Source organism: Myxine glutinosa, chromosome 4 (assembly GCF_964187855.1).
Source record: "Myxine glutinosa chromosome 4, kmMyxGlut1.1, whole genome shotgun sequence".
Lineage (NCBI taxonomy): Eukaryota > Metazoa > Chordata > Myxini > Myxiniformes > Myxinidae > Myxine > Myxine glutinosa.
The window spans coordinates 173,103,159-173,123,538 of NC_136264.1; the positions used below are offsets into that span (position 1 = coordinate 173,103,159).

Below are 20,380 nucleotides of genomic sequence, written 5' to 3' on the forward strand. Positions count from 1 at the left end.
ATAACATTAAAGTTTCAAGTGGATCAATGCAGCGGTCCAAGAGATAGAAGCTTTTTAAGATTTTCGTTCAATTATTCATTCCGGCCAAACCATTTGACTTATCGAAACTTCCCAAGTAAAGTTTTAACTTCCCCACATGGGAACATTTGTATAAAGTTTCTGCTCGATATGTTCAAAAATGAGGGCGTGGGAGTGTTGTGAACATGGAATGCATGGCGCATGGCTGTGGCACGTGTGGCGTGGACGTTGAGGAACGAGGAACATTAGAACCAGAGTGACTTCCTCAGGGATTAGTGAGCGCGACTCTGGCTCGGGTTGAGTCGGAGTGATGAAAAGGAAGCTCCACAAGCTGGAGCATGTGTGCGTGAGAGCCCTCGTCCAAAAATAGTTGGACCAGGATTTGAATGCTCCCTTTGGGCTTCTTGGAGAGCCCTGAGGATTTAAATGAAAGGCCGCTGTTTGAGCACATTTCCTCACCACTGAAAGCCTTGCAGACAAGGATGGGGCTGTAAGGTAAATCAGGTAAGGCGATGAATTCCGAATTCCCCATGAGCTCTTCAGGAAGGGATTGGTAGACATAGGGTAAATTTGTACAGTGTTCCCCGCATTCATTGATGAGAAAGTGGGGGTGCCAGGACACACAGAGATGGGCTCCATGTGGACCCCATGGGGAGACCAGCTGAACTTGCATACAAAGCCATGTGGGGGAAGCAACCCAAGTGGACTTGGTTACCAGGCTGTAGACTCTCTGTGGGTCCCGTGTGGATCCTGCGGAGGTCCCACGGTCTGTGAGTTGGGCATGGCAGCCAAGGCTGCAAGGTCTTTGTGGGGAACCCAGTTAGATAATTAAAGGGTAAGGGACTGTAGCAGGCAAACTGATTGTTGAGATGAGAAGGGATGTTAAATTGACGTACGGGGTTTGAATTGTTTTATTTAATCGGCTGATGATTAGGTTCGAGGCTTTCCTTCTTTCTCATTCCATTCTGATGGAATTTGGAATGAAAGGAGGAATTATCTAATGAGGTGAGGGTGAATGAGATGCTTGGTTACATTTGTTTAGTAGATGAAGATTGATTGAATGGTACGAAGAGGATGTGTGTGAAGAGAAGGCACACCCCATGCCGGAGATGAATCCACACTTTTATTGGAGTTTGATAGAGGGGATTCAGATGTTTTGAAACTGGATGCCATTCCCGTGTTGTTACTCATTGTATTAAAGTTCATTGAAAGAGTGCAAAAGCTGATTGGCGACCTGGGAGTGTAGAAATTTGGACCTGGGACCTGGGAGGCTGGCTGGGTGTCCCGGTGCTGAGTGAGCAGAACAGAGTCCAGAGGAGCGTGGGAAGTACGGAGTGGGCCAGGTAACCTGGGAGAGGGACTTGCATGGCAGGTGCCAGTGAGGGCACTAGTGGGGAGGCCAGAGAGGCTCTCTCTATACCCACAATTTGGCATTCAGCAGAGTAGCTTGGGGTATGGGGGGAGGGGAGGGGGAAGGGTGGGACTCTCAGCGATGTGGGATATTGCATTTTGAGTCAGGCGGGGAGCCTCCAAAGGGTGCCACACTGCCCAGCTCTTGTATTATGCAGAGGAGCAGAAGAGAAAATTTGAGGTCTAGGCTCGAACTGTTGAAGCACCAACATGTGGAGTGGTGAGTAAGTTGGATACTAAGAACCAAGGTAGAGAGAGTTAATGGTACATAGAAAGCGTGTTTTGTGAAATGTTAGGATAGATATGGGTGCTCCCTCTTCGTACCATTTTTTATGTTTGTGGCTGCTGGGTTAACACAGTAGGGTAATTTGTTTTTGTGAGAACCCGTTACTCCCCAAATTGTTGGTGTAGGGGTAGGCATCCCCCCCATCGGGTAATCGCCAGCGAGCCATATGAGGCATCGCCACCTCATGGTTTTGGTCACTATCTTCCTGCTTCTGGAAGATAGCTTAGCTGAGATAGGATTAGGGGCCTCAGGATGGGTAGCTTAACTCAGAGGGATTTAGAGTGGCAGGAACTAGGTATAGAATAGAGGGATTGGCAGGGCAGCCAGGGTAGAGTGAGGTTAGGGCTGAAGCCGGCCATCTCACGTGCTACCGCCACACGCTCCTGCCGCCAACAACATCTGATATATGTAAATATATATACCTACATACACTCAGTGTACAAACATTAGTTGCGTATTAGTTGTTGATGGAACATCCCCCAAAGCGTTTTCATTGTGTAACATCTCTGATGATGCTTTAGCGTAAATTGCAAACTGTAATCGATTTAATGAAGCGTTTGCATTCTATAATTCACGGAGTTGACTTGTTTACACATCAGGTGGGATATCCGGGGAAGCTCGCTTATAGTGTGGCTAAAATTCGTGCCCACGAAAGCTATGAAAATGCAAAGCACACAGCAGTGAATGTACTGCAGTGTATAAGCAGGTCATGCTCACGGCTTGTACAAGATGTTTTTTTTGCGTACGTCGATCTGCTTTGTTCATGGCTGGTAAAAGATGGGTTTTATAAATGTGTCAAGCTAGCAGCTCGTGAAATTTTTGTTTTGCATCCCTGAAAAACCATGTATCCATGGAACATGGCTGCGAATAAGGGGGGAAAAACCCCCGCGATTTCGCGGAACGCAGCCGCAAAAAGACAAAAAAACCCCGCAAATTCGCGGAACACAGCCACAAAAAAAGAAAAACCCCGCGATTTCGCGGAACACAGCCGCAAAAAGACAAAAAAAACCCCGCAAATTCGTGGAACACAGCCGCAAAAAAAGAAAAACCCCGCGTTTTCGCGGAAAAACCCCGCGATTTCGCGATTTCGCAGAAAAACCCCGCGATTTCGCGGAACACAGCCGCGAAAAAAGAAAAACCCTGCGATTTCGCGGAACACAGCCACAAAAAAAGAAAAACCCCGCGATTTTGCGGAACACAGCCGCAAAAAGACAAAAAAAACCCCGCAAATTCGTGGAACACAGCCGCAAAAAAAGAAAAACCCCGCGTTTTCGCGGAAAAACCCCGCGATTTCGCGATTTCGCAGAAAACCCCCGCGATTTCGCGGAACACAGCCGCGAAAAAAGAAAAACCCTGCGATTTCGCGGAACACAGCCGTGAAAAGAAAAAAAAACCGCGAATTCGCAGAACACCTAACCATCACATAATTCAAAACACCTCACAACCATGTGATTTAAAAACACCACCACCACGTCATTTAAAAACACCTCACCACCACATAATTCAAAATACCTCACCACCACATGATTCAAAACCACCACAACGTTATTAAAAACACTTCACAACGATGGAAACAAAAGTTTGAGGAAGTCGTTAAGTGACAACACAGAGTTGCCATTTTGTCGTGGTTTAAACCAATCATAATTCAAACAATTATTTTACACAAATGTATTTGTAATATACATGATATCACATTTTATAAACAATTGAAGTTGAAAAAAAAAACATTCCCGAAAAAATTCCCAAAAAAAAAAATTGGAATTTTTTTTTTTCTAAACAAATACCCTTAGGCCATACCGACGCGAGAGATGTGCACACCAGAAGTTTGGTACGATTTCACAAAAGTTTGAGAAAGTAGTTCAGTGACGAGACAAGACAGCACAAGATAACACAACACAAGACAGACACTGCACAGATATATATATATATATATATATATATATATATATATATATATATATATATATATATATATATATATATATTTGTGTATTGATGTTCCTGTCCAACTTTCATCATACTAAAATACGCCATTTTGTGTCTGTCTGTCTGTCTGATGAATTTTTGACGCCAATACACCGTCGTTGCTTATCCAATCTCAACTAAACTTGACAGGATGATGTAGGGTTACATAATGAAGAATGAATGAATGATCGTTTTAAGGCCATTTTCCCCGCTAGAGCGGTTACATAATGAAGGTTGTAGCGCATTCATTTGCCCCCCTCCCCAAGGGGGTTTTCTCCCCTGAGCGGGTTTTTCCCCACCATTGTCGTCAATGGCGTTGCGTGTTGGGGTGTATATCAATGTTAAACTAGAACGCCACTCAGTAGAGCGCATACTCCCGCCGTGGGTGGCCCCTGCTGAGCCCTATCTTCCAATGGTAAAAAATTCATGGGTCCGGAATAATATCCTGAACTTCACCAAAAACGAATCAATTCTTCCTTATCCCAGGGGCAATCATCCCACCAACTTTCATCCAAATCCGTTCAGAACTTTTCCAGATATCTTGTACACACACACACACACACACACACACACACACACACACACACACACACACACACACACACACACACACACACACGATGTAATGCATTACTCCCTAGCGGGAGTAATTAGCTTTGTCGTGGCATTTGTCCAAAGAAGAAGATTTATCGTGGCGTTTTTACAAAGACGCTTTTTCCCCTTTTTTTTTTGGATACAAGATCGAGGCTCGTGTAAGAGCTAAACAATTTTTTTTATTTTTTTTATTTTAACCTTTGACAATTTAGTATTTTAATTAAAATTTAACTAAAAAAATTTAATAACAAAATTAATGATAATCACATATTGTTAATGTTATGACAAAACAATTGTCCCACTTCCCCAAGGCGTTTTTCCTGCAGTGATAACGTGTATAAATAGCTTTAAGGTATAATGGTGTTTCTGTGGGAGCAACGGCTTCTTCAGGAAGTAAAAATATTATAAATCAAAAACACATATGCTTAGCTTTTTAAACAGTCGCTAATGCTGTTTATAACACTAAATGAAGAAATTTGGAGGAATCCCGACATCGTGAAGTAAGGTTTACTTACAGAACTGAGCGAAGATCTACTGTACTCTATATAACCACAAATGTTGGGTTATAATAGCATGGCCCTTTCTGCCGCTACCGTGGCATTTTTCGAAGCAAACGTTTGAAACTCGCTCCTGCTGTTTGATACGAAACGGAAAGGGAGAAGCGCGGGTTGTGCTCATTTACCAAGCAGCTAGATAGCGCTTGCCAAGCCAGCCGTTCCTTAACGGTTTTGAACGGAGTGTTTGCTCAAATGCTTAAACCACTTGGCGATCTCTCCACAAGAAACTTGATAAATGAACACACACCCAATGTTCTTGAGATCCGACCATAGATCGACTGTAATCTACATACCCCAAAGAGGAATGACGTCTTTTCCGCTCCCGTAGAGAGCGGGTGTACTAGTAATACAAATGCCATTTCAACAAGAAGCAATGAGAGTTCGGGAAGTTTTCCACATTTTCACACTGCTGGCACGACAAGTGTCAGAACTGCTCCATTATATAAAAAAAGCTTTGTTCTGATAAATGCAAGGATAATTTATATGCATTCAAATAATTCGGTAAATGAAATGTATTTTTCCTGTTCAAATGATTTTGAATCTCAACATTTGAGATATGTAATTAAATCTTTGTAATGCACAATGAGCTACAGGCTTTTTCCATCTTTCACCATTTTTTTCCTTATTACATTTTGTAGCAAACCACCACTTCACAATTTTCGCACATTCATATTGATGGCTCTGCAAACCTGCAAACGTAAAAGCTTTGTTGTGGAGGCTGTGGCGTCTTAATGAAATGCCATTTTTATTTATACCGTTCTTCACAGTCCCGACCAGTTGCACTCAAAGCTTCAACTTGAAATTCTTCGCTGCCTCAAGGCGTTCATGAACAACAAGGTAGGCATACACCACTGGGATGCCGCTTTAGGTCGTATGAATGATATCTCTATCTGAAAAAAGAAAATGTATAGAAAGTCTGAATTGTTCTCGCATCACGTGTCGATTCTGCTTTCACTGGTGCAATGAAGATGATTGCTTGATTTCAACAGGTAGTTGTGTGAAAGTGAGTAGGGCAGCTCAAATTAATAAGTTACTGAAATTGGAGTCACATCTTGAGCAGGTGGCTTTTGCTCGCTCAACTTAATTGGAGTAGGTGAGTACAACTGTTTGTTTGCAATGATATATATATATATATATATAGTAGATATATATATATACTGTATATATATATTCCTGTTGGCATACACAACCTTTCATCCCTGTTCTGCGTGCAGTTTGGGCTCCAGAAGATGCTCGCGAATGCGTTTGGAATCAAACTACTTGTTAATGCCATTCAGCCATCTCAACCTGCCATGATGGTGGAAACTGTTAGACTGTTGTCTGCTGTTTGCATAATCGAAGATCAGCTGGAAGATGATCCAGTGTGAGCACCATATGGCAATGCAGTACAATATATTCTCGAAGCAAATCTGAAATGTACATTCACTTTAACTCAGAACTTCATTACATCTGCACATTGTGGGAAAGGATATTTATTAATTAAAATAATTAATTAATCAGGCTTTTATAATTGGGCCACCTTGCATTGTTTATTGTTCAAAAATGGGGGCACATTGTCTGCACTTGTTTTAAAACCAAGCTGTGTTGCTTGGTCCTTTTTCATAAGAATGGGGCTGTGTCAAGTCGAGTCGCTCCCCTCTCTGAATGGGACTGAATCAGCCCTCCCTGAATGGGACTGAATCAGCCCTCCCCTCTTGCAGCTCTGTGTCATCCTTCCATTGTCGAAAAGGATGTTACGATGTTACGTTACTGTTACGTGGTCCCCTCGGTGAATACCTGGTCTCGGTGACCCCCGGACCGTGAGAGGAACTTCGCCAGAAAGCTGTATTAAATATGCGCTTTCGCCACGCAATCCATATGAATTTCACCCCAGGAGACAACTGACGTTCAAGGATATATTTCAATGGGAATGACCATACAATTGCAATGACACAACCACGGAGATTTTCCCCGAGCAATCAACCATATACAACCATCAACAATTCCCAATTCACAAGCACTTTCCTATGAGTAAGATGGCCATCTTATATACGTGTGTCCCGGTGAGTACTCACGACACCCTTTTGGTCTCGGTCCCGCACAATGTCTCTGGGCCCCTCCTGACCAAGATGATGGTCGCCGTCACCGCACTCGGGCGGTAGAACGAACCCCGGGTGGACGTGTTTCCACCGGGCAGGTATCGTACCAGGCACCGTGGCTGCAGCCCCTCGTGGCCACGCGAGGCGGATACGGTAAAGCAAGTCAAACCCCCACGCCGCTTGCAAGGCGGGTTAGGCCCCAACGTGCGACCCGCACGCGTCTGTTTGGACGGTGCCGCGAACGAGGCCAGGCGAGGGGTCGATGCACGGCCCCACGTCAACTTGCCGTCTCCACCGGGCAGGTACAAGTCCCGGTAATTCCTCTCGCCAGACAGGCTTCGGATCGGAACGCCGCTTTTCCACGCAGCGCAAGGTCGATCCCACCTTTTGTCGGAGCGGGGCGAGGAAGAATAATACCCGTCCTTTTTTCCTCGTGTCTTTTTCTCTTCCGTTTCCGGTCACTTCCGTTTCCGGCCACTCCCTCAGAAGGGCTCCTGACCCTCCAACCACAACAACTACACAACAACTTAATATACTACACACGGATAAGCAACCCTGAATGGTAATTCACATACATTCACATAAATATGTAACAGTTACGTAAGAAAAGGATGTTACGGATCCCGGATTTAGAGGAGTTACTATTCATGTCATTGCTTATTAATGTTTATTCTATTAAAGGTTGTTGTGGTTAAAGGGTTAGAGAGGCTCCGGATAACAGGAGACCGGAAACGGGATAGTGAACCGGAAGAAGAAAAAAAGACATGAGGTCCGGGAGAAGCGGCGATCTTCCTCTTCCTCGCCCAGCTCCGACGCGAGCGGTGTCGATATTGAGCAGCGTGGGGGACGCTGCGTTTGAAAGCCCGTCTGGCGAAAGGAGTTACCTGCGCGGGGTAATTACCGATTACACGTCAAGTTGCCGTGGGTTCATGCACGGAACCAAGCGTCCGGCACAGTTTGCCTCGACGTCTACAAGGACGCGTACGGGTCGCACCTTGGGCCTCGCGTGCTTTGCCAGCCGCACTTTGCTTTTGCCCGCTTGGCTGTGCAAGGAGGAGGGCGCTGCAGCAGTTGTTCCCGGTACGTGACGTGCACGTTTGGAGCACGTCAGCCAGGGGTCCGTTCAACCGCCCGTGTGCGGAGAAGTCGACCTTCACCTTGGCCAGGAGGGGCCCAGAGACATTGTGAGGGACAGTGACCATTGAGGGGTCGTGAGTGGGGAAAGGGGGGACATACATGAGATGGCCATCTTAGTAATATTGGTGATTGATTATTGATGGTTGTTGATTGATTGGGGGAATATATTATTGATGAATCCGGATCCTTGGTGTGGGGTTTCTTATTGACTTGAATTGTTGTGTCTTTCATATTGATTGCGTTACGAAAGCGTATAAATCATAGATCTTTCTGGCGGAGTTCCTCTCACGGTCCGGGGGTCACCGAGACCCGGTAGTCACCGGGAGGACCACGTAACAGAATTGGGGGCTCGTCCGGGATCTAATATTGTATAACATAATAAAATAATAATTTGTAGTAATTAAAATTTATTAATTAATTATTAATTGGTAAATTTTTGAGAAATTGTGGTAAAGTCTTGGGTGAAGGTTAACAGGTGTTAACGATAGTCACCATGGCGTTTGTTGCACAGAACTTTGCGGTAACACCTAGTGAGACACAGTTCCGAGCGTTACTAAAAGCGGACCTCTTGAAATTGGCCAAACATTTTAACTTGGAGGTCCGAACTAATTTGAGGAAGGCAGAGTTGCAGACCACGGTGATACAATCTCTGGTGGGATTAGGAACATGGGACGAGTTAGCCTGGCAGTGGCTACCCGAAGAACCAGAAGACGTTGAGATCCGGAAACTGGAGTTGCAATTACGGAGCCAGGAACGGATCAAAGAAGAAGAAAGGAAAGCGGAAAAGGAAAGAGCAGAAGAGGAAAGGAAAGCAGAAGAGAGGAGAGAAGAGAAACAAGCAGAGGAAAGGAGAGTGGAACGAGAACTCCAGGAAAGGTTAAAAGAAGAAGAAAGGAAAGCAGAAAAGGAAAGAGCAGAGGAAGAAAGGAAAGCAGAAAAGGAAAGAGCAGAAGAGGAAAGGAAAGCAGAAGAGAGGAGAGAAGAGAAACAAGCAGAGGAAAGGAGAGTGGAACGATAACTCCAGGAAAGGTTAGAAGGGAGAAAAGCAGAGGAGAGGAGAGCTGCCAGGGAACTCGAAGCAGAGGAGAGAAAAGCCGAAAGGGAGTTGAAGGAACGTGATCTGGCGCTTCAGCAAGAGATTAAATTCAAGGAGCTGGATTTAATGAGAGAACGGGGAGAGGTACCACCATTGCTGACGTGGTCGACACCTAGCCAGAAAACCTGGGAGGTGGGCAGACATGTGAGGCTGGTTCCACCCTTCAGTGAAAAGGAAGTCACTCAATTTTTTCCACACTTTGAGAAAGTGGCTCGACAGTTAAACTGGCCGGAGGAGGCCTGGACCATACTAGTGCAAAGTGTGCTGGTGGGTAAAGCTCAAGAGATTTATCCGGCGCTACCAATGGACCTATGTGCAGATTATGAGGAAGTGAAGAAAGCCATTCTCAAAGCCTATGAATTGGCCTCTGAAGCTTACCGGCAAAAATTCAGGAATGCCAGGAAGAGGGAGAGTGAGACCCATGTGGAGTTTGCCAGAGTGAAAGAAAACATGTTTGATCGGTGGTGTGAGTCAAAAGGAGTCGGGAACGACTTCGAAGCATTGCGTGACTTGATCCTGGTGGAGGAGTTTCAACAGTGTGTCCACGAGGACATCAAAGTGTACCTGCAGGAAAAGAAAGTACCGAAGTTGTGGGACGCAGCCACCATGGCAGATGATTATGCCTTAACACACCGGATAGGGGTCCACGAACCTAACTCCTCACCTAGATTTCCGCAGGGGAGTTGTGGAACAGCAGGTGTGGAGAACGACAATACATGGCGGCGGCCTCGAGATGATTATGGGGACAACGCTGATACCCGAACTGTTCGAAATCAGAGGGCGACGGGCCCAGGACAAACTTATTTTTCGGGGGGCCCGAGGCAGACCACGAGTTTCTCCTCCGGACCTACTTGCGCTTTTTGCAAGAAACCTGGACACTTGATGTCCAGTTGTTACCTCATGAAAAGGGAAAACCCAGAGCGGAGTCCGACTATTACAACTCCGAATGCGATGGCAAGCGTAAGAAATTGCCCACAGAAGAGTTACCAACCATTTATTTATGAGGGGTTGGTCTCCCTCGAGGGAGACTTGACTAACCCAAGACCTGTTAGGGTATTGAGGGACACAGGAGCCCATCAATCCTTAATGCTTGAAGGCATTTTGCCATTGTCAAAGAGTACCGCAACTGGTGATAGTGTTCGGTTACAAGGGATCGGTGGCTGTGTTAGTGCTCCACTTCATGTCATCCATTTGGAATCCGATTTGGTGTCAGGACCGGTCACCGTCGGTTTACAAGCCACGCTTCCTGTAGAGGGGGTATCTGTGATTATCGGGAATGATTTGGCCGGGGGGCAAATTTATGGTAACCCGAGGGTGGGTAAAGAGCCCCTCAGGGGAAATAACACCACCCCAGCTCGGGATGGCGACAAAAGTGCCAAGTTATTTGTAGGGGGACTGAACTTCAACACAGAGGAAGAAGTTCTGACCTCTGTCTTCAACAGATATGGGCCGCTGGTGGAAGTGCGGGTGGTAAAAGACAGGGAAACGCAACGGTCAAGAGGGTTCGGCTTTGTCACGTTTGCAAGCACAAAAGACGCCAGGGAGGCAGAGAAGAATTGGAATGGTAAGGATTTGGAGGGTCGGACCATAACAGTAGGGAAGGCATTTCGTAGGCGTCGAGAGGTCTACAGAAGAGGACCACTTGGCGGTAGTTTTGGTGTTGGCAGCAGCCGATATTACTTTGGAGGCTCCCAGAGTTACGGCATCTCCCGAAAGAATGATTGGCAGAGGACTGGCCGAGAAGGAGACCGCCAGTCAGGGGACTGCTGGGACAAGGGGTCCCACCGTAACTGATAGGAGTCCGGAGAAGTTGAAGCACTCTATATACGGCGGAGCCGCCGAGCCTGGGCTCCTACACGGGCTAACCGTGAACGCCACGTTCTTAAAAGGCGTCCCGGTAGGGAACGTTCCTACACGGACTAACCGTGAACTCCACGTTCTTAAAGGCGTCCATGTAATGACCTTTCCTCCCCGGACTAACCGTGAACCCCACATTCCTTAAGGCGTCCATGTAGTGAGTACTCAGCTGGGCCTCCATCCAAGAGCAACTAGAAGTGGTTGACGCTTGGTCTAGAGGGAATTACCTTGGAATCTCTGGGGGGTTTTGGTGAAAGTTTGTTGCTTTATTTTTGAGATGCGATAATTGTGCCCGGGGGGAACTGATGATTTGGGGTATCGGGTTGGTTTATCAAAGTGGCCGGCACAGAAAGTTTTCGCGGGGTTCAAACTTTCTTTCTTGAAGGGGGGGAGTGTTACGGATCCCGGATTTAGAGGAGTTACTATTCATGTCATTGCTTATTAATGTTTATTCTATTAAAGGTTGTTGTGGTTAAAGGGTTAGAGAGGCTCCGGATAACAGGAGACCGGAAACGGGATAGTGAACCGGAAGAAAAGACACGAGGTCCGGGAGAAGCGGCGATCTTCCTCTTCCTCGCCCAGCTCCGACGCGAGCGGTGTCGATATTGAGCAGCGTGGAGGACGCTGCGTTTGAAAGCCCGTCTGGCGAAAGGAGTTACCTGCGCGGGGTAATTACCGATTACACGTCAAGTTGCCGTGGGTTCGTGCACGGAACCAAGCATCCGGCACAGTTCGCCTCGACATCTACAAGGACGCATACGGGTCGCACCTTGGGCCTCGCGCGCTTTGCCAGCCGCGCTTTGCTTTTTCCCGCTTGGCTGTGCAAGGAGGAGGGCGCTGCAGCAGTTGTTCCCGATACGTGACGTGCACGTTTGGAGCACGTCAGCCAGGGGTCCGTTCAACCGCCCGTGTGTGGAGAAGTCGACCTTCACCTTGGCCAGGAGGGGCCCAGAGACATTGTGAGGGACAGTGACCATTGAGGGGTCGTGAGTGGGGAAAGGGGGGACATACATGAGATGGCCATATTAGTAATATTGGTGATTGATTAATTGATGGTTCTTGATTGATTGGGGGAATATATTATTGATGAATCCGGATCCTTGGTGTGGGGTTTCTTATTGACATGAATTGTTGTGTCTTTCATATTGATTGCGTTACGAAAGCGTATAAATCATAGATCTTTCTGGCGGAGTTCCTCTCACGGTCCGGGGGTCACCGAGACCAGGTAGTCACCGGGAGGACCACGTAACACTTGGTCCTTTTTCATAAGAATGGGGCTGTGTCAAGTCGAGTCGCTCCCCTCTCTGAATGGGACTGAATCAGCCCTCCCTGAATGGGACTGTATCAGCCCTCCCCTCTTGCAGCTCTGTGTCATCCTTCCATTGTCGAAAAGGCCAGGGGAACCATGATCCATGGGCTTGGTTTTGAATGGGTACACCCTGTCTCAGATTGTTAGTTAGCTAACCTATTGGGTATGTTCAATGAAGGAACACATTTTCCCAGGTCCACTCTAGAATGGGGTTTGCTTTTTTTTGCTTTGACCAGCTCTAGAGCAATAACTAAATGTTTGTCTCGGTCTCCTTAGAAACCCGAAATTCCTCTTCTCTGCTTCTAGAATGAAAACCCAAATTTTTCACTACCTGCTATTGCTCTGGGCTTGTATAATTGGATTGACATTTGCAGAGTCAGTTGTAAAAGTAGACCTGCACTTGTCCCACTCTTGTTATAATTGTTGCTCAGTTTGTTCCGCTCCTTTACTAAAACGGGAGCCACCTTTTCTTTCAGGCTGTTCTAACACAAAACTACATTCTATAACACATTAAATAAATAATGTATTCAATGTTAATGCCACCTTGCCAAATTTTCCTTGTCCATTGCGTAGATTAAACCGGGTTCTGGATGCCATCACAGAACGTGCAGAGATCATGCAGCGAAAGCGATTTCTGCCTATTATTGACGGACTACAACATGGACAAAACGTTCAGTTGAAGGTTCGTGCATTACAATTGCATTGATTCTTGCTTTTGACCTTCGATAAGATTTAATGGCTCATTGGATAATAATATAGTGGTGCCTCACGTAATCACAGCAATGGGATTTGTTACAATGCATTCCTTAAGAGCAGGAACTTCATTTTTTTATTGTCATCCAACAATTCGATCATTAAATTTCCAGCACATTTATTTATTGTTGAATTAAATATTTTTGCTGTTTTTCCACGATGTTAAAAATAAGGCACTGCATTAAAACTTGCACCATGCTATGATTTATCATGTCTTTGCACATTGGAAACTAAGTGAAACAAGGTCACAACCCTTGGAACAACAACACTTACAGGGTAACTTACTTAACTAGCTCGTTCCCCACGCAGCGGGAGACCGGGTCTTGTAATCACTTCTGTGTGTCTGTCCGGGCTGTAACTTTTTTACCATTTGAGCTTTTGTCATCAAATTTTCAACAAAGTTTTATTATGACATGGAGAAGGCAAAAATAAATATTTTTTTCCAAAGGTCAAAGGTCAGCATCACCGAAAATCAATTTTCATCCAATTGATCTGAAATTACAATTTACCATTTTAACTTTCTCATTAAATTTTCAACAAAGTTTTATTATGAGAACATGGAGAAGGCAAAAAGAAATATTTTTTTCCAAAGGTCAAAGGTCAGCGTCACCGAAAATCAATTTTCATCCAATTGATTTGAAATTACAATTTACCATTTGAACTTTCTCATCAAATTTTCAACAAAGTTTTATTATGAGAATATGTAGAAGACAAATTAATAATTTGTCTAAAGGTCACATAAAGGTCTAAAGGTCACTAAATAACTGCGTCACATAAAATTGTCAATTTTCATCCAATTGACCTGAAATTTCAATAATTTGTAAATTGGGTCATTTAATTGGGTCATTTAATTGGTTCACCAATCGAAAGCTGGAAACTGTTTTTCCTTTTTTTTTTAGATAAAAAGGTCAAAGGTTAAGGTTGCATAAAATCATTCATTTTCATCCGATTCACACTGACATTTGAGCAGGGTTTGCATATTGGGTCACTGAAGAAGCATATTGCTTTTGATGTCAGAAGGTCAAGGTCACCGAAAATCATTGAGATATTTTTGTATTTTTTTTAGCTGTTTTTGTCATGTCTAGTGTACGGAAGAAGAAGTGTGAACACAAAGTGTACGCGGACAGGCTTTGCATTTTCAGATGCTTTGTAGTTTTCACGTGCTTTTATTTGCATATTTGTAACTCGGAAGAGTACCCATCCCAATTGACAGGGAAAGCTAGCAAAAGTATGCCCCCACTCTCTTGTCTCTCCCCTCCCTCACCCACTCCTCTCTCCTCTCCCACTCCACTGTCCTTTCATCATTACCCCCTCTCCAGCACTCCCCTCTCTCCACCACTCCCCTCTCCCCCCCCCCTGTCTCCACCACTTCCCTGTCTATTCCTCTCCTCTCCCTCCCCCATTCCCTTCTCCTCTTTCTCCGCCACTCCACTCTCCCCCACTCCCCTGTCTCCCCGACTCCCCTGTTTCCCCTGTTTCCCCTGCCTCCCCAACTCCCCTGCATCCCTAACTCCCCTGCCTCCCCCACTCCCTTTCTCCCCACTCAACTGTCTCTCCCACTCCATTCCCCTCCCACCCCCCCACCCCCCACTTCCCACACTCACTCCCCTCTCCCCCACTCCTCTCTCCCCTATTCCCCTGTCCTCTCTACATGAACGTGTCTATCCTTTTTAAATGGATTTAATTTGCTTTTCAGTTTTTTCTTGCTTTCGCTATTCAATTGTTGTTCTTATTTGATTCTGTTGTGCCATACTTGTTACAGGGCATCTGTGCCACCAAAGCAGCTGTGAAAAAAGTGTAAAAAGAAAAGAAAAGAAAAAAAAAAGAAAAAAGAAAAGAAAAGAAGAATTTTGGAGCCATTTTACCTCATATCCCATGAAGCCTATCATTTCATTATTTAGTAAAAATCGCTTTTTCCTAAATTTGTTCCAATTTCACTCTAAATCTCGACATAATTATGGAGGCTATGAGTTCCAATAATTAAATATGAAATCAGATTTCGAATATCAGCCTTTAATAATCGCATTGTACCTAGCTTCACACCGCCAATCAGCGTAACCGCAAACAGAGAACAGACAGCTACCTCTGTTTCATATAGAAATCTATATTATAATAGCCGTAGATGATTCTGTCTGTCTGTCTGTCTGTCTGTTGGGCATCTGTCCGGGGTGTGGCTTACTCGGTTTGCAGAGTAGCTCCACCCATAGCTCCACCCATTCTGGGAGTGGCTTCATATAATTATAAACAAAAAATATCCACCATTTTATTAACTCGCATAGCTTTGAGGCCTGTTTTGTAGGCCCGTGGTGTCTTGCTCTCTCTCCCAGTTTTATTTCAAATCAAATTCGATATATCATTTCATTTTTCACAGTCGCTAACATAGTTTTAGACTCGGTTGAAAAAAAACGGGAAGAAAATCCAATGAAAGTTGCCGTTTATAGAATGAAATGAATTCTCAAACGCCTGTAACTTCAAGGCCATTGAGTCTCTCTCACGCCTTTATCTCCAATCTAACTCACCATATGATTTCATTTTTATCGATGGTTTTAGACTCGGTGTCAGCAATAATTGAGAACATTCCACACAAGCGGGAAAATGCAGAGATATATTTTTAAAAATCGCGTCATGGTGTATCATACACCGCCCAACATGACACCGACGGCAACGTGTCGATACATATTAAAAATTCGATATATCATTTCATTTTTCACAGTCGCTAACATAGTTTTAGACTCGGTTGAAAAAAAACGGGAAGAAAATCTGATGAAAGTTGCCGTTTATAGAACGAAATGAATTCTCAAACGCCTGTAACTTCAAGGCCATTGAGTCTCTCTCACGCCTTTATCTCCAATCTAACTCACCATATGATTTCATTTTTATCGATGGTTTTAGACTCGGTGTCAGCAATAATTGAGAACATTCCACACACACGGGAAAATGCAGAGATATATTTTTAAAAATCGCGTCATGGTGTATCATACACCGCCCAACATGATACCGATGGCAACGTGTCGATACATATTAAAAATTCGATATATCATTTCATTTTTCACAGTCGCTAACATAGTTTTAGACTCGGTAAAAAAATAAACGGGAAGAAAATCCGATGAAAGTAGAAGGAAAAATAGAATGAAAGTAGAATGAAAGTAGAATAGAACGAAATGAATTCTCAAAGGCCTGTAACTTCAAGGCCATTGAGTCTCTCTCACGCCTTTATCTCCAATCTAACTCACCATATGATTTCATTTTTATCGATGGTTTTGGACTCGGTGTCAGCAATAATTGAGAACATTCCACACACGCGGGAAAATGCAGAGATATATTTTTAAAAATCGCAAAATCGAAAAATGAAAGTAGAATAGAACGAAATGAATTCTCAAAGGCCTGTACCTTCAAGGCCATTGAGTCTCTCTCACGCCTTTATCTCCAATCTAACTCACCATATGATTTCATTTTTATCGATGGTTTTGGACTCGGTGTCAGCAATAATTGAGAACATTCCACACACGCGGGAAAATGCAGAGATATATTTTTAAAAATCGCGTCATGGTGCATCATACATCGCCCAACATGACACCGACGGCAACGTGTCGATATATATTAAAAATTCGCTTTTGCTTTTCCGTTAAGATATATTACTTTTTCGTTTGATGACAGTCGTCACAAAAACATCAACAATGATGCTGACATATATTTCTTCGTTTTTATTTCGTTCAACATTATTAGCCGGAAGTAAAATATGTTTCAGGAAATTACCGAGAGATATTTCTTCGTTTTTTAAAATTAGTTATGTGCGCATACACTTTAAATAGGTTTATTTGAAATCTTTAATTTTCCACAATATAATTTACTTGCCATTTATCATTTGATGATTACGAGACAAATTCCTCTTGAGGATCGTGACAATTCATGCGCTGCGTGGAAACTTCTATTTCCAAAATGAATGAGACGATCGATGAAGAACGCAGACTTGAACAGGATGCAGCAAGAAAGTGAATGAGACGGGCGAACGAGTCCATCGACGAACGTCAATGCAAACTTGCGGGGTCACCCGTGGGAATCCCACGGGCATGGATGTGTGTGACATTTCGACATATTGAGTTAGATGCTGCACATTCATTTTTACAAAATGGTTACTGGCAAGTCATCAGATCCAGAAATGGTGTAATGAACACAATTTATTTACGCGCAAGCACGAAAGCAAGACGGGCCGATTTCCGATTCCGACGGGCCGACGGGCGAGACGGGCCGATTTGGAGCAAGAAAAAGAACGAGACGGGAGTAAAACGAGAGAAACGAGACGGGGAAAGCCGATTGGAGAGGCGAGTGAGGAGCGATTGGAGAGGCGAGTGAGGAGCGATTGGAGAGGCGAGTGAGGAGCGATTGGAGAGGCGAGTGAGGAGCGATTGGAGAGGCGAGTGAGGAGCGATTGGAGAGGCGAGTGAGGCGCGATTGGAGAGGAGTGTGAGGCGCGATTGGAGAGGAGTGTGAGGCGCGATTGGAGAGGAGTGTGAGGCGCGATTGGAGAGGAGTGTGAGGCGCGATTGGAGAGGAGTGTGAGGCGCGATTGGAGAGGAGTGTGAGGCGCGATTGGAGAGGAGTGTGAGGCGCGATTGGAGAGGAGTGTGAGGCGCGATTGGAGAGGAGTGTGAGGCGCGATTGGAGAGGAGTGTGAGGCGCGATTGGAGAGGAGTGTGAGGCGCGATTGGAGAGGAGTGTGAGGCGCGATTGGAGAGGAGTGTGAGGCACGATTGGAGAGGAGTGTGAGGCGCGATTGGAGAGGAGTGTGAGGCGCGATTGGAGAGGAATGTGAGGCGCGATTGGAGAGGAGTGTGAGGCGCGATTGGAGAGGCGTGTGAGGGATTGGAGAGGAGAGGAGTGTGAGGGATTGGAGAGGTGAGGGATTGGAAAGGAGAGGAATGTGAGGGATTGGAGAGGGGAGAGGAGTGCTAGGTGGAGAGAGGAGAGTGTCAGGTGGAGACAGGAAAGTGTCAGGTGGAGACAGGAAAGTGTCAGGTGGAGACAGGAAAGTGTCAGGTGGAGACAGGAAAGTGTCAGGTGGAGAGGAGTGAGGGGTCACATATTATGTGAAATAAATAAATTGTGTTCATCACACCATTTCTGGATCTGATGACTTGCCAGTAACCATTTTGTAAAAATGAATGTGCAGCATCTAACTCAATATGTCGAAATGTCACACACATCCATGCCCATGGGATTCCCACGGGTGACCCCGCTAGTATATATATACTAGCCGAAACCCGTGGAACATCCACGGAAGGGAGGATGTGGTGTATGGATAGTGTGTACCATTATGGATGGCATAGGGGATTTGCTTGTCCGAGTAAGAGTTAGGAAGAAAGATGAGAATGAAGAGTGCGTATATGAACAACGTATTTATTGCAATCTACTTAAATGACAACGCTACGATATACTTTTGAAAAATGAATGGATTCGTAATAGGAATCGGCATAGCACCACTCTGGGATTGTCCACTCAGTGGACGGCTTGCTGTCGCCTTTGCCTGTCCAATCAGCGGACGGCTTGCTTCGCCTTCGCCCAGCAGACGCCAATACGATGGCGTCGTAAGATGGCGTCGTATCGGCAGTTAATCGGATGCTTTTGGGCCCCAACGTCGGCTAATTCAGATTTTTCGAGTGTGCCTGTACGTGATAAACAAAGAGCGCGGTTCGTAGATCGTAAATCCATTAGTGCCGTGGGCATCGGGTCACTGGGTGCGGCGTAAAAGGGATAACAAAGTCGAGTCCTTACGCTATATATATGTATATATATATATATATATATATATATATATATATATATATATATATATATATATATATATATATATGTATATATATATATATATATGTATATATATGTATATATATATATATATATATATGTATATATATGTATATATATATATATATATATATATACAGTGGTACCTCGGCTTACGAGTGCCCCAACGTACGAGTTTTTCGGGATACGAGCCGTCGCTCGGGCGGTTTGTTGCTTTGGGATACGAGCCGAGATCCGATGTACGAGCTCAAAAAATTTATTTTTTTGAATTTTCCGGTTGTGGCTTCCGGTTCCGGTCACGTGGTTATCTTGCCGTGAAAGCATCTCTGCTTGGATATAAAACACGCAATCGTCGAAATACATTAGCGAGGAATCTCCTTGCTCCAGCCGGTGACGTCATCGGCGGGGATCCCCGCCTCCAGAGTGGCTGGTCACGTGACCGCCAAAGCGTGTCGCGCGTGCGGGTATAATGAGCTACACCTGTGGATCACGTGACCACGGAAGCACGCCTCGCTTGAGAGGCATGGCTTTCGGTTTGCGTTTTGCTTTATAAGGCGCGATAAATGGGCTTTTGAGTGTTAGCGGTTCATGGCGTTGACGGTTCATGACGGTTCATGGCGGTTCATGGCGTTGACGGTCAAAAACCCATTACATCAATTTTACCAGGCACTGTACAGTAAGTACAGTGGACACCAAATGCACGATGGAAGGCTAGAAGTAGAAGATCGTCCAAGACAAGTGAGAATAAGCCATACTTTGGAGATGACGTCATTCGCTGGTCCGATAACCAAAGATGTGGTATAAAAAACCAGGTGAGCTAACAATGCAGCAATGAAGGAATTCGGCCAAGGCACCGGCACACAACGACCTACCTACATCGAAAGACTCAATGCCAATGGTGACAGAAGCCAAGACGGCCGGCTTAAACACCGCCGAAAGACCACGGTGTACCAACTTACGATGCAGAACATCTTGCACTTAATATGATGACAACAGGTGCCATCCTCTGACGTACCATTACAGGTACAGGTACAGTACACGTGAGCACAGAGAAAAAGTTCACTGAAACCGAGATTAAGAAAAAAGAAAAAACACCTCGTGGTCCGTGCTCGATATCCGAGTTTCAATCTTTTCAAACACATGATGCTCTCGGTCACGGTATCTCCTGCGAGCTGCTTCTCCTTCAACCACACAAACAACAACTTCTCCATATCTTCATGGATAGAGGTCCAGTTTATTTCTTTACATTCTCTTGTATTATGTACAGTATATACGAGGTCGTGCTTGTTTATACATTATTTGTTATTTATAAAGTACATTTTTGTTATTTAAAAGCACCTAACAAAAAAAATTGGTGTTTTTTTTTTGAGGCTGGAACGGATTAATAGCATTTCAATGCATTTGAATGGGAAAATTTGCTTTGACTTACGAGCGATTTGGCTTACGAGCTCCGTCACGGAACGGATTAAACTCGTAAGCCGAGGTACCACTGTATATATATATATATATGTATAT

At 44.8% G+C, this 20,380-nt stretch overlaps 1 protein-coding gene across 1 annotated transcript in view; it reads left to right on the forward strand.

Annotated features, from left to right (window-relative positions):
* LOC137425496 (protein diaphanous homolog 2) overlaps positions 1 to 20,380 on the forward strand; it is a 525,447-nt gene that overhangs the window by 102,334 nt on the left and 402,733 nt on the right. Inside the window, exons 6-8 of the mRNA XM_068113997.2 lie at positions 5,598 to 5,667; positions 6,045 to 6,193; positions 12,881 to 12,989. Coding sequence (XP_067970098.2) covers positions 5,598 to 5,667; positions 6,045 to 6,193; positions 12,881 to 12,989 — 328 coding nt within the window. The remainder of the gene's footprint in view (positions 1 to 5,597; positions 5,668 to 6,044; positions 6,194 to 12,880; positions 12,990 to 20,380) is intronic.